General features: G+C 33.2%; 1 protein-coding gene across 1 annotated transcript in view; it reads left to right on the top strand.

Moving 5' to 3' along the window:
* Nucleotides 1-2,537, top strand: part of LOC132730635 (116 kDa U5 small nuclear ribonucleoprotein component-like) — a 41,779-nt gene extending 39,242 nt beyond the window's left edge. The window contains exons 24-25 of the mRNA XM_060716606.1: nucleotides 81-342; nucleotides 1,117-2,537. Of these exons, the coding sequence (XP_060572589.1) occupies nucleotides 81-342; nucleotides 1,117-1,212 (358 nt within the window). The 3' untranslated portion in view covers nucleotides 1,213-2,537. The remainder of the gene's footprint in view (nucleotides 1-80; nucleotides 343-1,116) is intronic.
* The last annotated feature ends 15,198 nt before the right edge of the window (nucleotides 2,538-17,735 follow it).

Here is a 17,735-nt window from a genome sequence, read left to right as displayed (position 1 = left end):
CCTATACCTGTATATGTTTTTGCTATAAGCATTGTAATAATGTTTTATTTGCAAATAAAGTTATTTGTATTGTATTTCAGAGGTCACGTGACACAAGATTCGCCGGTACCTGGTTCCCCACTATACACAATCAAAGCTTTTCTGCCAGCTATAGACTCGTTTGGGTTTGAGACCGATCTGAGAACGCACACACAGGGTCAGGCTTTCTGTCTGTCCGTGTTTCATCATTGGCAGATAGTACCCGGTGATCCCCTCGATAAGAGCATTCATATCCGGCCACTGGAGGCCCAGCCTGCTACCCATCTAGCCAGAGAGTTCATGGTGAAAACTAGGAGGAGAAAAGTAAGTTTTTGTTTAGCTTGTAGTCTGTGCCATCTTACCAGGCTTAATACTGCTGGCTGACAAATTTCAAATTTTCATCTTGATAACCATTCCCTAAAATATGTAATTACAGAAAGTCAAAGGCTGCGCACCCGGGCTTTGGTTTGCCCGGCTATAGACTACACATGTATATTCAAAAGTCAAATCAAATCAAAAACAATTAAAGAATATAAAGAATTCTATAACTATCAATGAAATTTTCAGTGTCAGTTTTAGTTGGGCGCTGCCATTTTCTATGTAACTCAGTGGTAATAGTATTCCGATAACAGGACAAGTGGAACTTTTCGGATCAATAATAATCGTTGATTGTTCTGAGTGAAAACTGAAGCGGTGCATAAAATACTGGATCACACCTTTAAAACGGAATAATGAATGATTTTTTTAACTGATTTCCCCGTTTATTGGCTTTTTCTTATTTCATATTAGAAAGTACCAAAATTGGAAGCTGGAGCTGATTTTGACCACTGGTACATGTGGTATTGCTTTAAGTTTTTAACACCCAAAATCACCTTTCTTGTTTTGGTATCATATGACCTAAATTGCGTTGGTGAGCTGTAAAACCGAACCAAACAAAAATGGAAAAGGCCCATCCACAATTCCAAAATTCCAGCTTAACATGTGAAAGGAATAATCTTTTTCACAGTAAAGAAATTGGAAATGCTATTAAGTTCATATTGTAGATTTTTAGTGTACTTTATAAACTGTTGTATTGATGTATGACTTGTATATTTGCAGGGTTTGAGTGAGGACGTGAGTATTAACAAGTTTTTCGACGATCCTATGTTGTTGGAGTTGGCGAAACAAGATGTACTACTCAGTTATCCGATGTAGATGTGAAATTAAAATTCTTGGAAGTCGAAACAATTTGGAACAATTTACATACTTATCCATGGACATATTTACAGCAAATAACAATGTACTCTTTCACACTGGTTAAGTGAAAGACAGGAAAATAAATGCAAAACTAGATGTACTGATTAGTTATTGGATGTAAATGTGAAATAAAAAATACAAGTTGACGTGGAAGTTTCACGCACTTATCCATTGACATATTGACTGCATATAATAATGTACACTTTCACACAGGTTTTAGTGCAAGACAGGAAAATAAATGATAGATTATAAACACCGGCAGAACACTACATAGAAATAGCTCAGTTGAAATGTAACATACGCTGCCATAGGGTGCGAAAGTAAATAATCAAATACACAGAATAAATAACGGAGATTGCACAATGGTTTTGATGCTAAGCTACATTTACCAATTTATTTTAAGTGGTGTTTATTCTATAAAGTTTGTGTGTTTTGTTAAGAACAAATTTCCTTTTTGACAATGAAGAAAACGCCTGTATTTAGTGAAGAAAACATCTGTATCTAGTGTGATTAGTGAAGAATACACCTGTATTCAGTGAAGGAAAATCTGTGTTTAATGTGGTCAGTGAAGGAAACATCTGTTTTCAGTAAAGTAAGCACCTGTTAAATGGGGGACATATGTATTTAGTGAACACCTTTGTTTAAGGGGGGGGGGACATCTGTATTAAGCCAAGGAAACATCTGTTTTCAGTAAAGTAAACGCCTGTATTTAGGTGGGGACATCTGTATTTAGTGAAGGAAACATCTGTATAAAGGGCGGGAATCTGTATTTAGTGAAGGAAACATATGTATTTAGGGGTGACATTTGTATTTAGTGAAGGAAACACCTGTATTCAGTGAGGAAAACACAAGTAGCTGCAGGGCATAATCAAAACGAAAATGCTATGTACAACAGCATATCCTTGCATGTTCTGATTAAAAAACAATATTAAGGAAAAAAGAATTCTTTTTGAATTATTCAAAAGTAACATCTTTCAGCATGCTTTTTGAGGAAATCTGAATGAATTGTAAATTCCATAATAATAATAATAAAATTTGTTTGTTTAACATGGATGATTATGAGACATCTTAGATTTCAATGAGATGAGTTTAGTAACAGATTTTTTTAAGAATCTTGTTTGTTTGTTGATTCATTAAATAAAATTGCATTACATTTCGTAACATTGCATTGCATTACATTACATTCTTTTGTTGTATGTTTTATTAGTCATTACATGTTTTTGTATTATGAATGTCTATCATGTGAAATTGAAATTTATAGGTCACGTGACAATAAAATACATAGTGAGAAACATAATGTGTTTGTAATTTTTGTATTTGAAAAAAAAACATATGAAATTTAATGGTCTCTGCAGGGCATTTTCACCTAATTACCAGGGGCCGAATGAATTCACAATCCAAAAATCGTATTTTTTCCTAATTTCAAATAAAGTTAAAAAAATCACAACAATCCAAAAAATTCAAACTGTTTAAATATTTGAGATAATTTGAACTGTTTCTTTAAAGATGTGACAGGTTATATGACCATACACATGTTAAATAAACTAAAAAGTCATAATATGATAGATTTTTAACTTAATTTCAAATTTACCAAACTGTCGAATGATTTTTCCCAATTTATGTCCGGGCTTTTTTAGCTCACCTGTCACAAAGTGACAGGGTGAGCTTTTGTGATCGCTTTTCGTTCGGCGCCCGACCGTAAACTTTTACTTTAAATGACATCTCCTCGTAAACCACTAAGCCAATTTCATCCAAACTTCACAGGAATGTTCCTTTGGTGGTCACCTTTAAAAATTATTCAAAGAATTTAATTCCATGCAGAACTCTGGTTGCCATGGCAACCAAAAGAAAAAACTTTAAATATCTTCTTTTAAAAAACCCAAAGAGCTAGAGCTTAGATATTTGGCATGAAACATCTTCTAGTGAGTGTCTACCAAGTTTGTTCAAATAAAAGCCCTTGGGTCAAAATTGGCCCCGCCCCAGGGGGTCTTTGATTTTCCCTATATGCATATAGTAAAAACTTAAAAAATCTTCTTTTAGTTAACCCATAGAGCTAGAGCTAAGATATTTAGCATGAAACATTTTCTAATGGGTGTCTACCAAGTTTGTTCAAATAAAAGCCCTGGGGTCAAAATTGGCCCCGCCCCAGGGGGTCATTGATTTTTCCTTATATATGCATATAGTAAAAACTTAAAAAATCTTCTTTTAAAGAACCCAAAGAGCTAGAGCTAAGATATTTAGCATGAAACATGTTCTAATGGGTGTCTACAAAGTTTGTTCAAATAAAAGCCCTGGGGTCAAAATTGGCCCAGCCCCGGGGGTCATTGATTTTCCTTATATGTGTATAGCAAAAACTTAAAAAATCTTCTTTGAAAAAAACCATATAGCTAGAGTTTAGATATTAAGCATGAAACATCTTCTAGTGAGTGTCTACAAAGTTTGTTCAAATAAAAGCCCTGGGGTCAAAATTGGCCCCGCCCCAGGGGGTCATTGATTTTCCCCATATGCATATAGTAAAAACTTAAAAAACTTCTTTTAAAGAACCCAAAGAGCTAGAGCTAAGATATTAAGCATGAAACATGTTCTAATAGGTGTCTACAAAAATTGTTCAAATAAAAGCTCTGGGGTCAAAATTGGCCCCGCCCCGGGGGTCATTGATTTTCCTTATATGTGTATAGCAAAAACTTAAAAAATCTTCTTTGAAAAAACCCAAATAGCTAGAGTTTAGATATTAAGCATGAAACATCTTCTAGTGAGTGTCTACAAAGTTTGTTCAAATAAAAGCCCTGGGGTCAAAACTGGCCCCGCCCCAGGGGGTCTTTGATTTTCCCTATATGCATATAGTAAAAACTTAAAAAATCTTCTTTAAATAACCAAAAGAGCTAGAGCTAAGATATTTAGCATGAAACATGTTCTAATAGGTGTCTACAAAGTTTGTTCAAATAAAAGCCCTGGGGTCAAAATTGGCCCGCCCCAGGGGGTCATTGATTTTTCCCTATATACATATAGTAAAATCTTAAAAAATCTTCTTTTAAAGAACCCAAAGAGCTAGAGCTAAGATATTTAGCATGAAACATGTTCTAATGGGTGTCTACAAAGTTTGTTCAAATAAAAGCCCTGGGGTCAAAATTGGCCCAGCCCGGGGGTCATTGATTTTGCTTATATGTGTAAAGCAAAAACTTAAAAAATCTTCTTTGAAAAAACCCAAATACTAGAGTTCAGATATTAAGCATGAAACATCTTCTAGTGAGTGTCTACCAAGTTTGTTCAAATAAAAGCCCTAGGGTCAAAATTGGCCCCGCCCCAGGGGGTCATTGATTTTCCCTATATGCATATAGTAAAAACTTAAAAAATCTTCTTTTAAAGAACCCAAAGAGCTAGAGCTAAGATATTTAGCATGAAACATGTTCTAATGGGTGTCTACAAAGTTTGTTCAAATAAAAGCCCTGGGGTCAAAATTGGCCCCGCCCCGGGGGTCATTGATTTTCCTTATATGTGTATGGCAAAAACTTAAAAATCTTCTTTGAAAAAACCCAAATAGCTAGAGTTTAGATATTAAGAATGAAACATCTTCTAGTAAGTGTCTACAAAGTTTGTTCAAATTAAAGCCCTGGGGTTAAAACTGTCCCCGCCCCAGAGGTGTCATTGTTTTTAACTATATGTGTATAGTAAAAACTTAAAAAATCTTCTTTTAAAAAACCCAATGAGCTAGAGGTTAGATTATAAGCAGGAAACATCTTTTTGTTGGTGTCTACCAAGTTAGTCCAAATAAAAGCCTTTGGGTTTAAATTGGCCCTGCCAAGGGGGGGGGGGGCTGAGGTCATTGTTTTTCATTATATGTGTGTAGTTAAAACTTAACATCATGAAACATCTTCTAATGGGTGTTTTCCAAGTTTGCTCAAATAAAAGCCCTGGGGTTTAAACTGGCCCCGCTCCGGGGGCCTATATACAGGTGAGCGACCTCAGGGCCATCATGGCCCTCTTGTTATGCTTTTCCCAAAATAGTTGGGAATGACCTTTTCTCTTAATGTCATTTTTTAGTTATATGTTTTATGTAAGAGCTAGATACTGCTTGAAATAACTAAATGTCCTGATTTAAAAGCTAACAGAATTCCACCGAGGTTTTTAAGCCTAAAACATAAAAAATTAATTTCTCGCATAGATCAACTGCGACTCTTAAAACAGAAAGTTTAATAAAATATTACTAAGAAATATACTGTGAAATACATGGAAAATCGTATGATTGTGCTATATTCAGTCCGATTTGAGTGGAAAAAAAAGCGTTGCAACGATTTTCAATTGAAGGTCATTTTTCAGAATTATAATAATTATTCTAGAAAAACAGAGCAAGCTAATGATCTGAAATTTTGCATATAAGTTGTTGGTATAGACCTATATCAAATGGAGTATTAACCTCGAACAATTATTTCAAGTCCCGTCCTGTCAAAAATCTCATTGAAGTCCCTTTAATGTTTATAGCCCAGTTGTATATCTCACCCACTTAATGAAGGAAAATTCTACATTTTGAATTAAAGCAGCATGCCTCTATATTCCTGTTTGTTTTCATGATTTAATAAGTAAAAAATTGTGAAGTGAACATAGAAATTAATTTACACATTGCAGATGGCACTTACAACCCATGTAAAATTATCAAAAAAGAGGTATAAGCAAACAAACCTTTTACTTGCATTAGTAACGCATTAGAAATATCCTGAAAAAAATACTGGAAAATCGATAATTTATCGCACATAACTTGGTGGAATTTATTACATTTATCTTGAATCCTTACTTTAATAAAAAAACCTCGGTATCTCAAGTTTTTTTTTATCTTAATATTTTGGCTCATCTGAAGGCATGCAGCTCTAAATAAACTTACAAAATAAAATGATTTAAATTGAAGTCTTGATGAACTATACTGTATAACATGACTGCATTAAAACTGCAAAAGCACTGTAACTCGAAAGTGAAATGAAAACAGGACAGGGAGAGAAAAATATACACAGAAAGAGCAAATCAAAAACGACCATGCCATGTAACTAATGCAAGGGACAATTAAATTAGTGTACATTGTATTTTTAAGAAAAGAAATTCATACTTCTTATATACAGAAAGAGCAATTCACACACCCGACAATGCCATTCGGTCCTACTCTTGGCCATATACCTTGGGCTAGGGCATTGGGTCTGATAAAGTAGTAAATTTGTTTGTTTGTTTGATTGGATTTTACATCGCACCGACCGACACAGTATAGGTCATATGGCGACGTTCCAGCTTTACTGGTGGAGGAAGACCTCAGGTGTCTGTCCGTGCATTATTTCAGGCACAAACGGGCACCTGAGTAGAACCACCGACGTTCCGTAAGCTAGCTGGATAGCTTCCTCACATGAAAGAATCGAAAGTCCCTATCTGGATTCGAACCCACAGCGGCGAGGGGCAAATGGTTTGAAGCAAACGACTTTAACCACTCGGCCACGGACGCCCCATAAAGTTTTAAAGGAGAACATCCAAACTAATGTAATTTTTGTAATCCGTAATGGGGTCACACAAATGATGTTTGAAAGATTGACACCAGAAATGAAATACAGGAAAAACGAGTTAACGATAAAAAACGACAATTTTTTCTCGCGTTAGAGCTCTGTGCTGTATTTTATTGTAAAGAAGAATCTCTATGCAATTGCTAATCCGCAACCAAATTACATAAAATGATGTTTCAACAGTTTTATCATGAATCACTACTGTTCAAGGCATAAATTCTTATGATATTTAATACAACATCAAAATCACATTTTCATGAAGTTGTGAGGCCACTGTTTTGTGCCCATTTGAATTTACATAGACCATAGGTTATAAATCGTAGTCTCTGCAAAAATGCTTGTGAAATTTTCTTTCCAGATAGTAAACATATCACCGATTTTTAAAATTTTCAAAACGACCACGCTGCTTGGGGACTTGGGTTACAGTTTTGTGCTTTATATTGCTGTAAAGAACCTCAAAAGTATTGCAAAGGTCAATCGTAAACGAAATCGGACGAAAAGTGTTTGTACGGTTGGCTCCAGAAAATGGTGTGTTTTTTTTAAAAGAAAGAAATTTCATACTTATAAGATACAGAAAGAGCAAATAACCTATCTAAGAAACGACCATGCCTTGCGTGCCTCAGGAGGCTATTTCCTCAGGAACTGTGTGTCTTATATTGCTATAAGGGAGAACTTCCAAACTCCAATGCAAAACAAAGTCAGACAAATTGTAATTTAACGGTTTGCACCAGAAAATAGTGTGTCTTTTAAATGAAAAATAAATAAAATTCATACTTTTTATATACAGAAAGAGCAAATCACCAATAAAAAAAATGTCATGCGTTCTTCTCGAGGCCAAATGTTTTCGGCTAAAGCTCAGTGCCTCCTGTTGCTACAGGAATTACTTATCCGCAAGAAAATCAGACAAATAAGGTATTACGGCTGACAACTAAAAATATTGTTTTTTATATGAAATATTTTACACTTTATAAAGAGATAAAAATCAAACGCCTGCCCAAAGAACGATCATGCTACGCGGAAATTTGGAGGCCATATTCCTTGTAAAGAAGAACCTCCAAACTTATTGAATTTCTGAGCTGCAACGAAATCAGGTAAATGGAATTTTAATGGTTGACAACAGAAGTTGGTGTACTTATGAAAACACAATTATATATTTTTTTTCCATTTAGTAAAGCAGATGTCGTAGCTCAAAATGGATCTAATGCATCAGAAAGATTCAATTAAAATTCAATCTCAGAATCAGATAAAAGTGTGCCTGCCTTTCACCTACAAGTATGTTTGTATGCGGTTTTATCTGTATTGCAGGTATTTTACTATTTGTATTATTATTTTGTTATAATCAGATTACAATAGATAAAATCTAATCGATGCTATCATCACTTTAGACATCATCACTTTAGACATCAGTCAAGTGTGTCTTTCTCTGTCAAAGTCAAAATAATTCCGTTTTAGGCAGAAATGCTAATCGAGACTGCCTATGATGACGGAAAATGCTCTGATTGTGGCAAACGTTCTGACAGAAAAAACACGGTCTCTCTTTTATCATATATGTTTTATTCATATCATACCTTTGCTTTAAACTATAATTTATAATATTTTTCTCATGATAGAAAAGATTTTAATGCGAAAGGTGCATCGACAATTTTAAACCTTTTTATTTACACGCAGTTACAGGACAAAAAAGGATTCACTGCGACCAAGTGGCACTGTAACTAAAGCAAATAACATTGGGAAAAGATTCCGTCTTATGTAAGTAATACTTATCTGTTATAAGTAAACAGACATAGAGCTATTCTTTATCTTTATATTTTCATGTAATATGAAATGGCATGGAATTGATGGACTTCGTTTGATTTGAAATCACGTTTACTGTGTGTCATTAAATAGTGTTGTTTCTTCGACGCATCTATCGCATTGATAATTTTTCCATCCTTAGAAAATGTAACAAATGAAAGTTTAAAAGGCATATGCAACAGTTACTTAGACATAAAGGCATATTGAAAACTGTATAACAGAATTTGTTTAAACTTTGAAGGAGTTTAGGATAAAAAAAAACAATTGTGTAAATGTGACAATCGCTATAAACACTGCACTTTTACACTGCTGGAACCGAATTTGGAAACTGGAATTTACCGTTATAGAATACACGAAAGCCATGCTGCAAATCGTGCCCCTTACTTATGGCTGGCAAACTTAAAACATTTCTATCTTTATATTCCCAGATTTATAGACAAAAAAAATTAAGAAGCTTAAACAATGGAAGCTTGAAAAGTGCATTTTACAATTTCAGCCGGTAAAGATTAGGCTTGCAAATGTATCTTAACAGTGTTAGAATTGTTGGCTGCTCCAGTTACTTGCAGCCCATCACATTACCTCTTCTATTACCTGTAGGATAAGTCAAACATAGAAATTTAATGCGTATACAAAAATGCCCCCAGGTTAATATTTGCAAACAAAGTTGAAGGATTATCTCCCATATTTACTGCAGAAACCTTAATGTTTTATATTTATTAAATAATTCTACTATATACATAGAATGAAAAGTAGAAAAAAACTTTAAACTCAAAATTTTCCAATAAATTAAATATGGTCTTTTTAAATTTTCAAAGCGAACTTAAAAAGACGGAAACTAAAAACCCGTTTGGTTTGCATTATTACTGCGGTATATAAACTAATCCTAGACATATCTGTGAAAATTTGCCACCTTATCAATAGCAATAAGGGAAAGGCATGTTTTTAAAGTCTGCCCTGTATCAAAAGGGCGGACAACTCTTTTTCCCCTTCTTGAAAAGGGGATGTTTGCCCTTTCTAAGGGCGGACAACTTTGTCCCCTTTCTCATATGAGAAGGGGAATTCAGTGATGCGTGTATGTGGTCACACGGTCACTTTCCTTATAGCATGTCATCGATGCATGTATGTGGTCGCATGGTCGAAAATCTCTAAATTAAAGCTTATAAACACTTTATAAAAGCCTAACAAGAACTTTTTTTACTTTTAATTAGGACTTAACAAAGCCTACTTATTCTGACTCTTACTTAGGCGTTATCAAATCCTAATTAATCCTAAATATTAGAGATAAAAATGTTTTATTAGAATTTAGTAACTCACAGTTACTCTTAATATCAAGCAAAATTAGCGGAAATAAAATTTTTTTTATAAAAATAAAATCAGGAATAAGTCCTATTAAGCTTCAAAAGCATAAAATAAAATATACATGTCATTTGAACTTTGAAGTTGAAATCATGATTTCGTGGTGTTAAAATACTGAAGTTGAAAATCGTGCATAGACGAAGTGAAATTGTGAATTTATAAAGATGAAAGCACTAATTCGTGAATTTGAAGTCGTGAATTCGTGAAGTTGTTATCGTGCATACACGAAGTAGAAGTCGTGAATACACGAAGCTGAATTCGTGAATTCATGAAGTTGAAATCGTGAATTCGTGGTGTTGAAATAGTTACGTTGCAATCGTAAATTCGTGAACTTCAAATCGTGAATTCGTGCAGTTGAAATAGTAAATTCGTGAAGTTGAAATCGTGAATTCGTGCAGTTGAAATTGTGAATTCGTGAAGCTGAAATCGTGAATTCACGGAGGTAAATTCGTGAAGTTAAAATCGTGAATTCAGAAAGTTGAAATCGTGATTGCACGAAAATGAAATCGGGAATTCACGAAGTTGAAATAGTGAATGTGAAATCGTGAAGTTGAAATTGAGAATTCGTGAAGTTGAAATATTGAATTTGTGCAGTTGAAATCGTTTATTGGTGCAGTTAAAATCTTGAATTCTTAAAGGTGAAATAGTGAATTCATGAAGATGAAATCGTGAAGTAGAAAAAGTGAATTCTTGAAGTTGAAATCTGGAATTGATGAAGATGAAATCGGGAATTCATGAAGTTGAATTGTTCCTACAAGTCTTTTTCTATTAATAGAGCTGAATTGCATTTTCCTATGGCTAGAGCTTTGTGCCTTATATTGCTGTAAAGGAGACCCTCAAACGTTATGGAATTTCTAGTTCAAAACAGAATCAATCAAACGATTGACAACAAAAATAATGTTGTTTTTTATGATTCTTTTACACTTTATAAACAGAAAGAACATGTTGCAAGACCAAAATCTGACCATGCCACCCGAAAATTTGGAGGCCGGCCGTTTTCCTTGGGCTAGAGCTCTGTGCTTAATATAGTTGTAAAGAAGAAACTCCATTCTACTAGTAATGAAATCCACAAAGGGATCAGAAAAATTGTCTTTAAGTGACGACACCGGAAAGTTATGTTTTTATATACTTATCCCACAAATGACAGATATGTGTTATTTCTTTTTGTTATACCGAACCAATATATTAAGGCTATGCATTATTACTCCAGAGTCATACATTAATGTAGGTTTTTATCAGACTAAAATTTCCTTTATTCAGGGGAGAGAACTAGAACATTACGTTTTCTAAAGTATATACAGATTACTCGCCCCTGGAGAATATTGCGCGTGACGTCACATTAGGCTTTTGAGGTATAATAAATACTATTATCAATTATCTTATTAAGAAATAATAAACATCAAGGACGGATGTCGACGGTATGTTCTGATCTATGAAACATTTTCCTAAAGACTTTTTATACTTTAGAAGCGCTGGAAATTAGTATTGCAGTGAATTAAAATAGTATTACATTTTGCTACATATACGACACATTTCTAAATGTTCAGCGTTATTTCGCCAGTTGCTTAACATCTTACATACTATTAATTTGTTACCAAAACATCATAAAACACATAATTTCTAAAGAATTTTAAAAAAAATTCTGAGGCAAAGTGTGCCTTTAAATCTGTACATATTTGGGGAAATTTCGATTAGGAAGTACATGGCCGTAAGTAAGGGCATAGTATAATATTTACTAGTATTACTTTACATGCTTTTCAATGCCTTCGTTAGCCTTTTAAAACAGATCATTTAAAAATTAAAAAAATTGTCTTTTGTGTTGCACCGTATGACATAACATCTTATCAAAAGCACACTGTTAAACTAGAACTCCACATTGAAATAGGCCACATGGTTATATTGAATGTATGTTTTTATCTAGGACTCCATACACATTAGATTAAAGGCACATAATCATTAGATATAAATATTTCCCCTTTTCTTTTTTGAAAAGCATATATATGTTTTGTAACGTTAAAATAATGCTTTTAGAGCATGTTAAATGCTTATTGTCTGGCGAGAGTATCATTTAATGTGAAATAAATTATTTGTCATTCAAATATTTAGAAATGTCAAATATTTGTTTAAAATGTTTTAAAAATGAACTAAGTGCATCTTAGATGTTTAACAACTGAAGAAAGTAGCACAGAAGGTGCAGTAATGTGTCATAAAGGTAGCAAAATGTAAACACAGTTGTATTTTGACTCCATACAAAATACGTATTCACTATAATTATACCAATTGCTAATTTAATGAAAGAAGTAAAAGATAGTTCATATACCGTATATGGTATTTTTTAAAACTGTAGCAAAAACTGGTACCAAAAATAAAAAGGTTTAAAAAATGAAAAGGATAACATTTCCTAGGCATAATGGACCTTTAAAGAGATCTCGACGGCATGGGGGTCTATATAAAACTAAAGCAAATATAGTGTAGTTATCTCGGGAAGTGGGTTTGTGAAAATTATGTCTCGTAATCACAAATGCTCTATATCTAGGCCAAATTAACTCACCGAGAATATATATCTTTATATAGCATAGCTATCTCGGGTAGTGAATTTAACTTTTTAATATTCAGGTTAACAAGTTAAAATTTGCTTCCTTAAATTTGTCGTGCTTTTTAGTATAAAAAATAAAATATGGGACTACCGCAATTAAAACTTGAGGATATACCATGCATGAATTTAGGGAAATTCGTGTTAGAAAGTATGAGAAAACATGACAGGAAATCTATCGCAATGGTAAGTTGTATCTGTAAAATCTTTAAAATTAGGTTTGAAGGTCGTTGACTTCAAACCACTTGCCTATCACCTCTGTGGGTTCGAGCCGCGCCAGCGACTTTGGATTCGTCTATGTAAGAAAACTATCCAACCACTTTATTGAACGTCGGTGGTTCTACTCAGGTGCCTGTTCGTGCCTGAAATAATACACAGAAGGGCACCTGAGGTTTTCCTCCACCAGTAAAGCTGGAAAGTCGCGATATGACCTGTACTGTGTTCGTGTGACGTACAACCCCTTAAAAAATATCTCTTTTGTTCGTTTCTGTTTTATTTCAGTGTATATTTATCTATTTGATAAGGTCGAAAACGTGAGAAGGCTAATTTCTTTTATAACTTACGATAACACATGGCAAATATCTTATAAATATTCATATATTTATAATTTATTTGGTTTAACGGACACTATAAAACACTTTAAATAGTTACAATGGTAGAAATCTTGTATCATTAAGTCATGAGATAGCTGGATAGGGTCAAAGGTTATAAATTAGCACGGAAGCGCAGACTATATATGATATTCCCTAAATCAAAGGCAATCAAGAATTCGTTTAACCGAATAAAAAATGATTATTTTTTTTACTTAATATGTTAACTTGGAACAAAGCTGGCATGGAAATAAAATACTGTTTTATTTTGGTCATTTTTTTCCCGTAATTTTCGATATCTGTCAATGTGTTTTAAAGCAGCATACATCCAGATTCATGATAATTTTCATGAAAATTTTAAAAAATGTATTTAAAAGTGAAATATTGTGAAGTGAACAAAGAAAGTAATTTTAAAATTCAAACAGCGCTTAAACTCCAGATCAAACTTTTAGTTTTGTTGTTGTTTATTTTAAAAATACACTATAGTTATGATTTTTTTACATGCATAAAAGGCCATATACAATTAATATATTGCTGCTATGCATCAGCGTTTTGTCTTGTATACAATACAATTTTATTACATAGGTTGACGCCAACACCGACAGGAATATAAGCTATGGAGAACTGATAAACCTGACCGAACGTGCGGCGTCAGGACTCCTGGATCCGGTTGTTCAAAACATTGGTTAGTGTTAACCAGTGGTTAAATTCATTATCCGCTGGTTAAATTTTGTCCGTTGGATAAATTCTGTTGCTCAAAATTTATCCAACGGATAAAATGCGTTATCCAGCGGTTAACTTTAACCAGTCCTATGACCACCGGATAATGCCCTTAACCAGTGGTTAGTCATCATCATAAAAAAAGTAAAAATCATTAAAACTTTTTTAAAACCAGATTTTTCTTACAAATATATGTTTATTTTCCTTAACTAGAACATTTCATATGAAATGCATAGGATTAAATTGAAACATTTCTGAAAAAGTGCTTTAAGAACCCTTTTTCAATCTAAATTTGTTGTTGTTGTAGTTCAGAAAATTCAGTTAAACAGTCATAACTTTCTTATTCTTTAATAAAACATACAAGTGTCGGTACTCATTTTCTTAGTTAGAACAATACCCATCTAATGGAAGTAATTTCAATTCAAAATTTGAAAAAAAAGTTGTTTTTGAATTTTTTCTTATGTGTGTCTCAGGGAAAAATAGATCTATCAATACTTTAAGGTCTCTGATATACTTTATGTTTAATTCCAAAAACCTAGAAAGCACAAAACATGCAAAATTATTTCTTTGGGAATTTTTTTATTCTAAAAAATTAATTATCATAAAAAAATCGGCCATTTTGTTTCCAGAATCCCTAACCAACCCTGTTGCATTGTGGTACTTAACCAGTGGATAAATATGCTATCCACTGGTTAGGTAGCCAGGGTACTATCCAACTGTCTAACAATGAAATTTTATCCACTGGATAGCTGGCCGCTGGATAAGGATTTAACCAGTGGATAAGTTATCCAGTGGTTAATTTTAACCAATGTTTTGAACAACCCGGTCCAGAAATTGGGCGTTCGTAAAGGTGACGTCATATGCATCTTGTCACCAAACCACACGGACTACATGGTGGCTTTTTACGCCACTGCACTGATAACAGCAACATTCCAACCGGTTAATCCACTATATACACGAGGTTTAGTATCGTTACTTTATCAACAAAACATAAAATAATCTTATATATTTTGTTTGTAATTTTCCCGCCATTTCTAGCCCGAGCCAAAATCATATATATCATAAATACACCGAAAACTATGCCACTGTTAACACATTAGAGAGCAGCTACATTTCGACTGGCATCCTACATTTTTTACTTTAAGAATTAAACCCTACGTTAAATTAAGCGTTATAATTGTTTTTCTTAATGGACCATTAAAACTATGTACGTCAGTAAAATCATAATTAAACTCAACATCATGATCTCCATGTAACTTAAATGAATGGCAAGTATAGGCAATCTTCGAACCATGTCGACTGTTTAGTTATCAAACTAGATAACTCCAACACAAGGTCAACAAAGGGTCACACAAACTACTCACTCTAACATGCTATCTTAAGTTTAATTTTAATATATATTTCGCGACATTTAAAGGTAGATTATTGCACAAACGGTCGCAATACTTATTTGAAAGTGCGTACATTGCGATATTTAACGCTGCCTAAATTATATTATGTTTGCACCGATTACGTGCAGTAGGCGTTACCCTGTATGGTTGGTAACTTCCGGTTCGGAAGTGTACTACCCAAATTAAAAATGTCTGTAAAAGGAAAGAAAATATATTACATGTATTACATTTACGAAAACAGGAAGGAAGGGAGCATATGATTTACATTTTACTAAGTAATCATTTTTTCTTATATCAAATCAAAACTTTATACTATAAACAAATCAGATTTACTAAGTATCATTTTTGTCTGAAAATCTTCGCACAATAATTCCTAAGAAAAGTTTTAAACCATGAAAATATTTCCTTAGAAAATCTTGAAAGTAAAAATCGCTTTATGTCCTATTACTACTTTTTTTATGGCACTGTAAACTTTGAGTATGTTTTAAGCATGATGCGCGTGGTTTTCAGTTATTTCCGAGGTTTATATACCGTATATTTAATAATAGAACGTTTGATTTATTTCTAGATGATATAAAAAGGGTGATCAAACAGTGCAATACCAAGTTTATTATGACGGTCCCGGAACACCTGTCTAAAGTCGAAGAAGCCGTTCGTGGCACAAATGTGAAGGTGATTTTTTGTTTGAATAAATAAATTTAATTTGAAATGTTTACGTTTAAAGTCCCTTTGAGAGCAGATGAAAATTTTGTTTTTACTTGTGGTGTTTTTATCGTGCATTGCGATACAGCATACATGTAAAACATACCCGAATATAGTTCCTCGAACATGAAACGGTTGTTCTATTATGCTGCAGTCGTTCTTTTTCAGAAAACATAAAAGGAAAAGAACATTATATATTTTTTTTACAATATATCTCGATTAAAGTACATGTTGTTAACTAGAACAGGTCCGAATTTACAGTTTTTGAGACGCAGGCGCGTTTAAAGCTATGTCATCTGCACATGGAAAGAATTTCGACCTCTACAATCGAAAATTAAGTGGCTTTCAGCACTTTGATTTTTATCTGGTTATAACAGTTTTGTACGAGCATTAAATCATTTTTATTATAAATGACAGTCGTCAAAATGCTTGTCATACATAAATAAACTTACATGATCACCAAAAATTCATTTTATGCTTTTATTTTTAAAATGTTTTTTTTATTTTTGGCGTAGATTTATTAGTTCCAAAATGTTACTCATTGGCGAATTTGATGAATCATCCTTTTCTTCTGAGTATCGTTATAGTTATTTAGTATTTTGTACTGAGGTCAAATTACTTCTTTGTTTTCATTATGCTACCTTTATTACAACTCATTTCACATTTACATATTTTCTCTAGAACATGTAACAAGAATCTATACATGCCCCAAAACCATTATTTAAACGTTATAAAATTCGTGTTTGCTTTTTATTCGAAGTTAAAAAATATTTGTATAATTAGAAGCATAATGTGCCTTTAATGACATACAATTTTTACCTGCTGTGTTTTAAATGTGTAATTTGTTGTTTTAAAGATACTAATTAAACTGATATTAAACGGAATTTCAAATAAGTGTTTGTTATCAGTCGGTGTTCATTAACTGGCCATTAACAATATTTTCATTTTATTTTTTATTTTTCAACTTTAGGTTATAGTTTTCGGGAAATCACAAGGTCACGTGACGTTCGAGTCTCTAATTCAAAACAGTGACGGACGGTATACAACGCCCGCGTGTGACGCTAAAAATGACGTCGTGGCGTATATGTCGTCATCAGGAACTATGGGATTCCCCAAAGCTGTGATGCTGTCACATTATGCTATTATAGCAAATACACTACAACAAAAGTAATAAAGCAAATTTTTATGCTTTTATAGCTTATTAAAATGGTTAAAAATAAATGAAGATATTCAATATCGCCAATAGACGTGTAATTCAAATTAAAGAAAGTGACAATGTTTTAATTAGGCATTTTGTAAAAAAATAATTTCAACTAAACTTACGTAAGTTTCTACGGAGTCTCGTTAAGGCTATCATGACACATCACGAAAATAGATCGACTTTTCACCATCGTGGTTTTGTTACTTCGACTTTTCACTTTTGTACTTTTGACGTTTCATCATCATACCTTCGACTTTTTATCATCGAGGTTTCGTTATTTTGACTGTTCACCTTCGTAATTTCGTGCTTTCGTTGTTTCGAGTTATTTGTGTGTCGTGATGGCCCTAACGGGACACCGTACGTTTTTGTTCCATACATTTTTGTTCTGGAAACAGCTATTTTTCCATGTTTCAATATCATTTCTGTTTACATCTACTCTTTTCAAATTTCGGTAATACACGTGAAGTGACGGAATGTTCCGAATATTTACGAAATTGTACGATTTGTCTATTTTATATATTATATATATACAGGGCTGTAGGTTTGGCAAAAGCAGACGACTGTTATATAATGTTTCTGCCATTGTTCCACATGTATGGT

This window comes from Ruditapes philippinarum, unplaced genomic scaffold (genome assembly GCF_026571515.1).
Source record: "Ruditapes philippinarum isolate M1 unplaced genomic scaffold, ASM2657151v2 ctg4723_1_1_1_1, whole genome shotgun sequence".
Classification (NCBI taxonomy): domain Eukaryota; kingdom Metazoa; phylum Mollusca; class Bivalvia; order Venerida; family Veneridae; genus Ruditapes; species Ruditapes philippinarum.
Note: the sequence above shows the minus strand (reverse complement) of the source record. Positions and strands in the feature narration are given on the sequence as shown.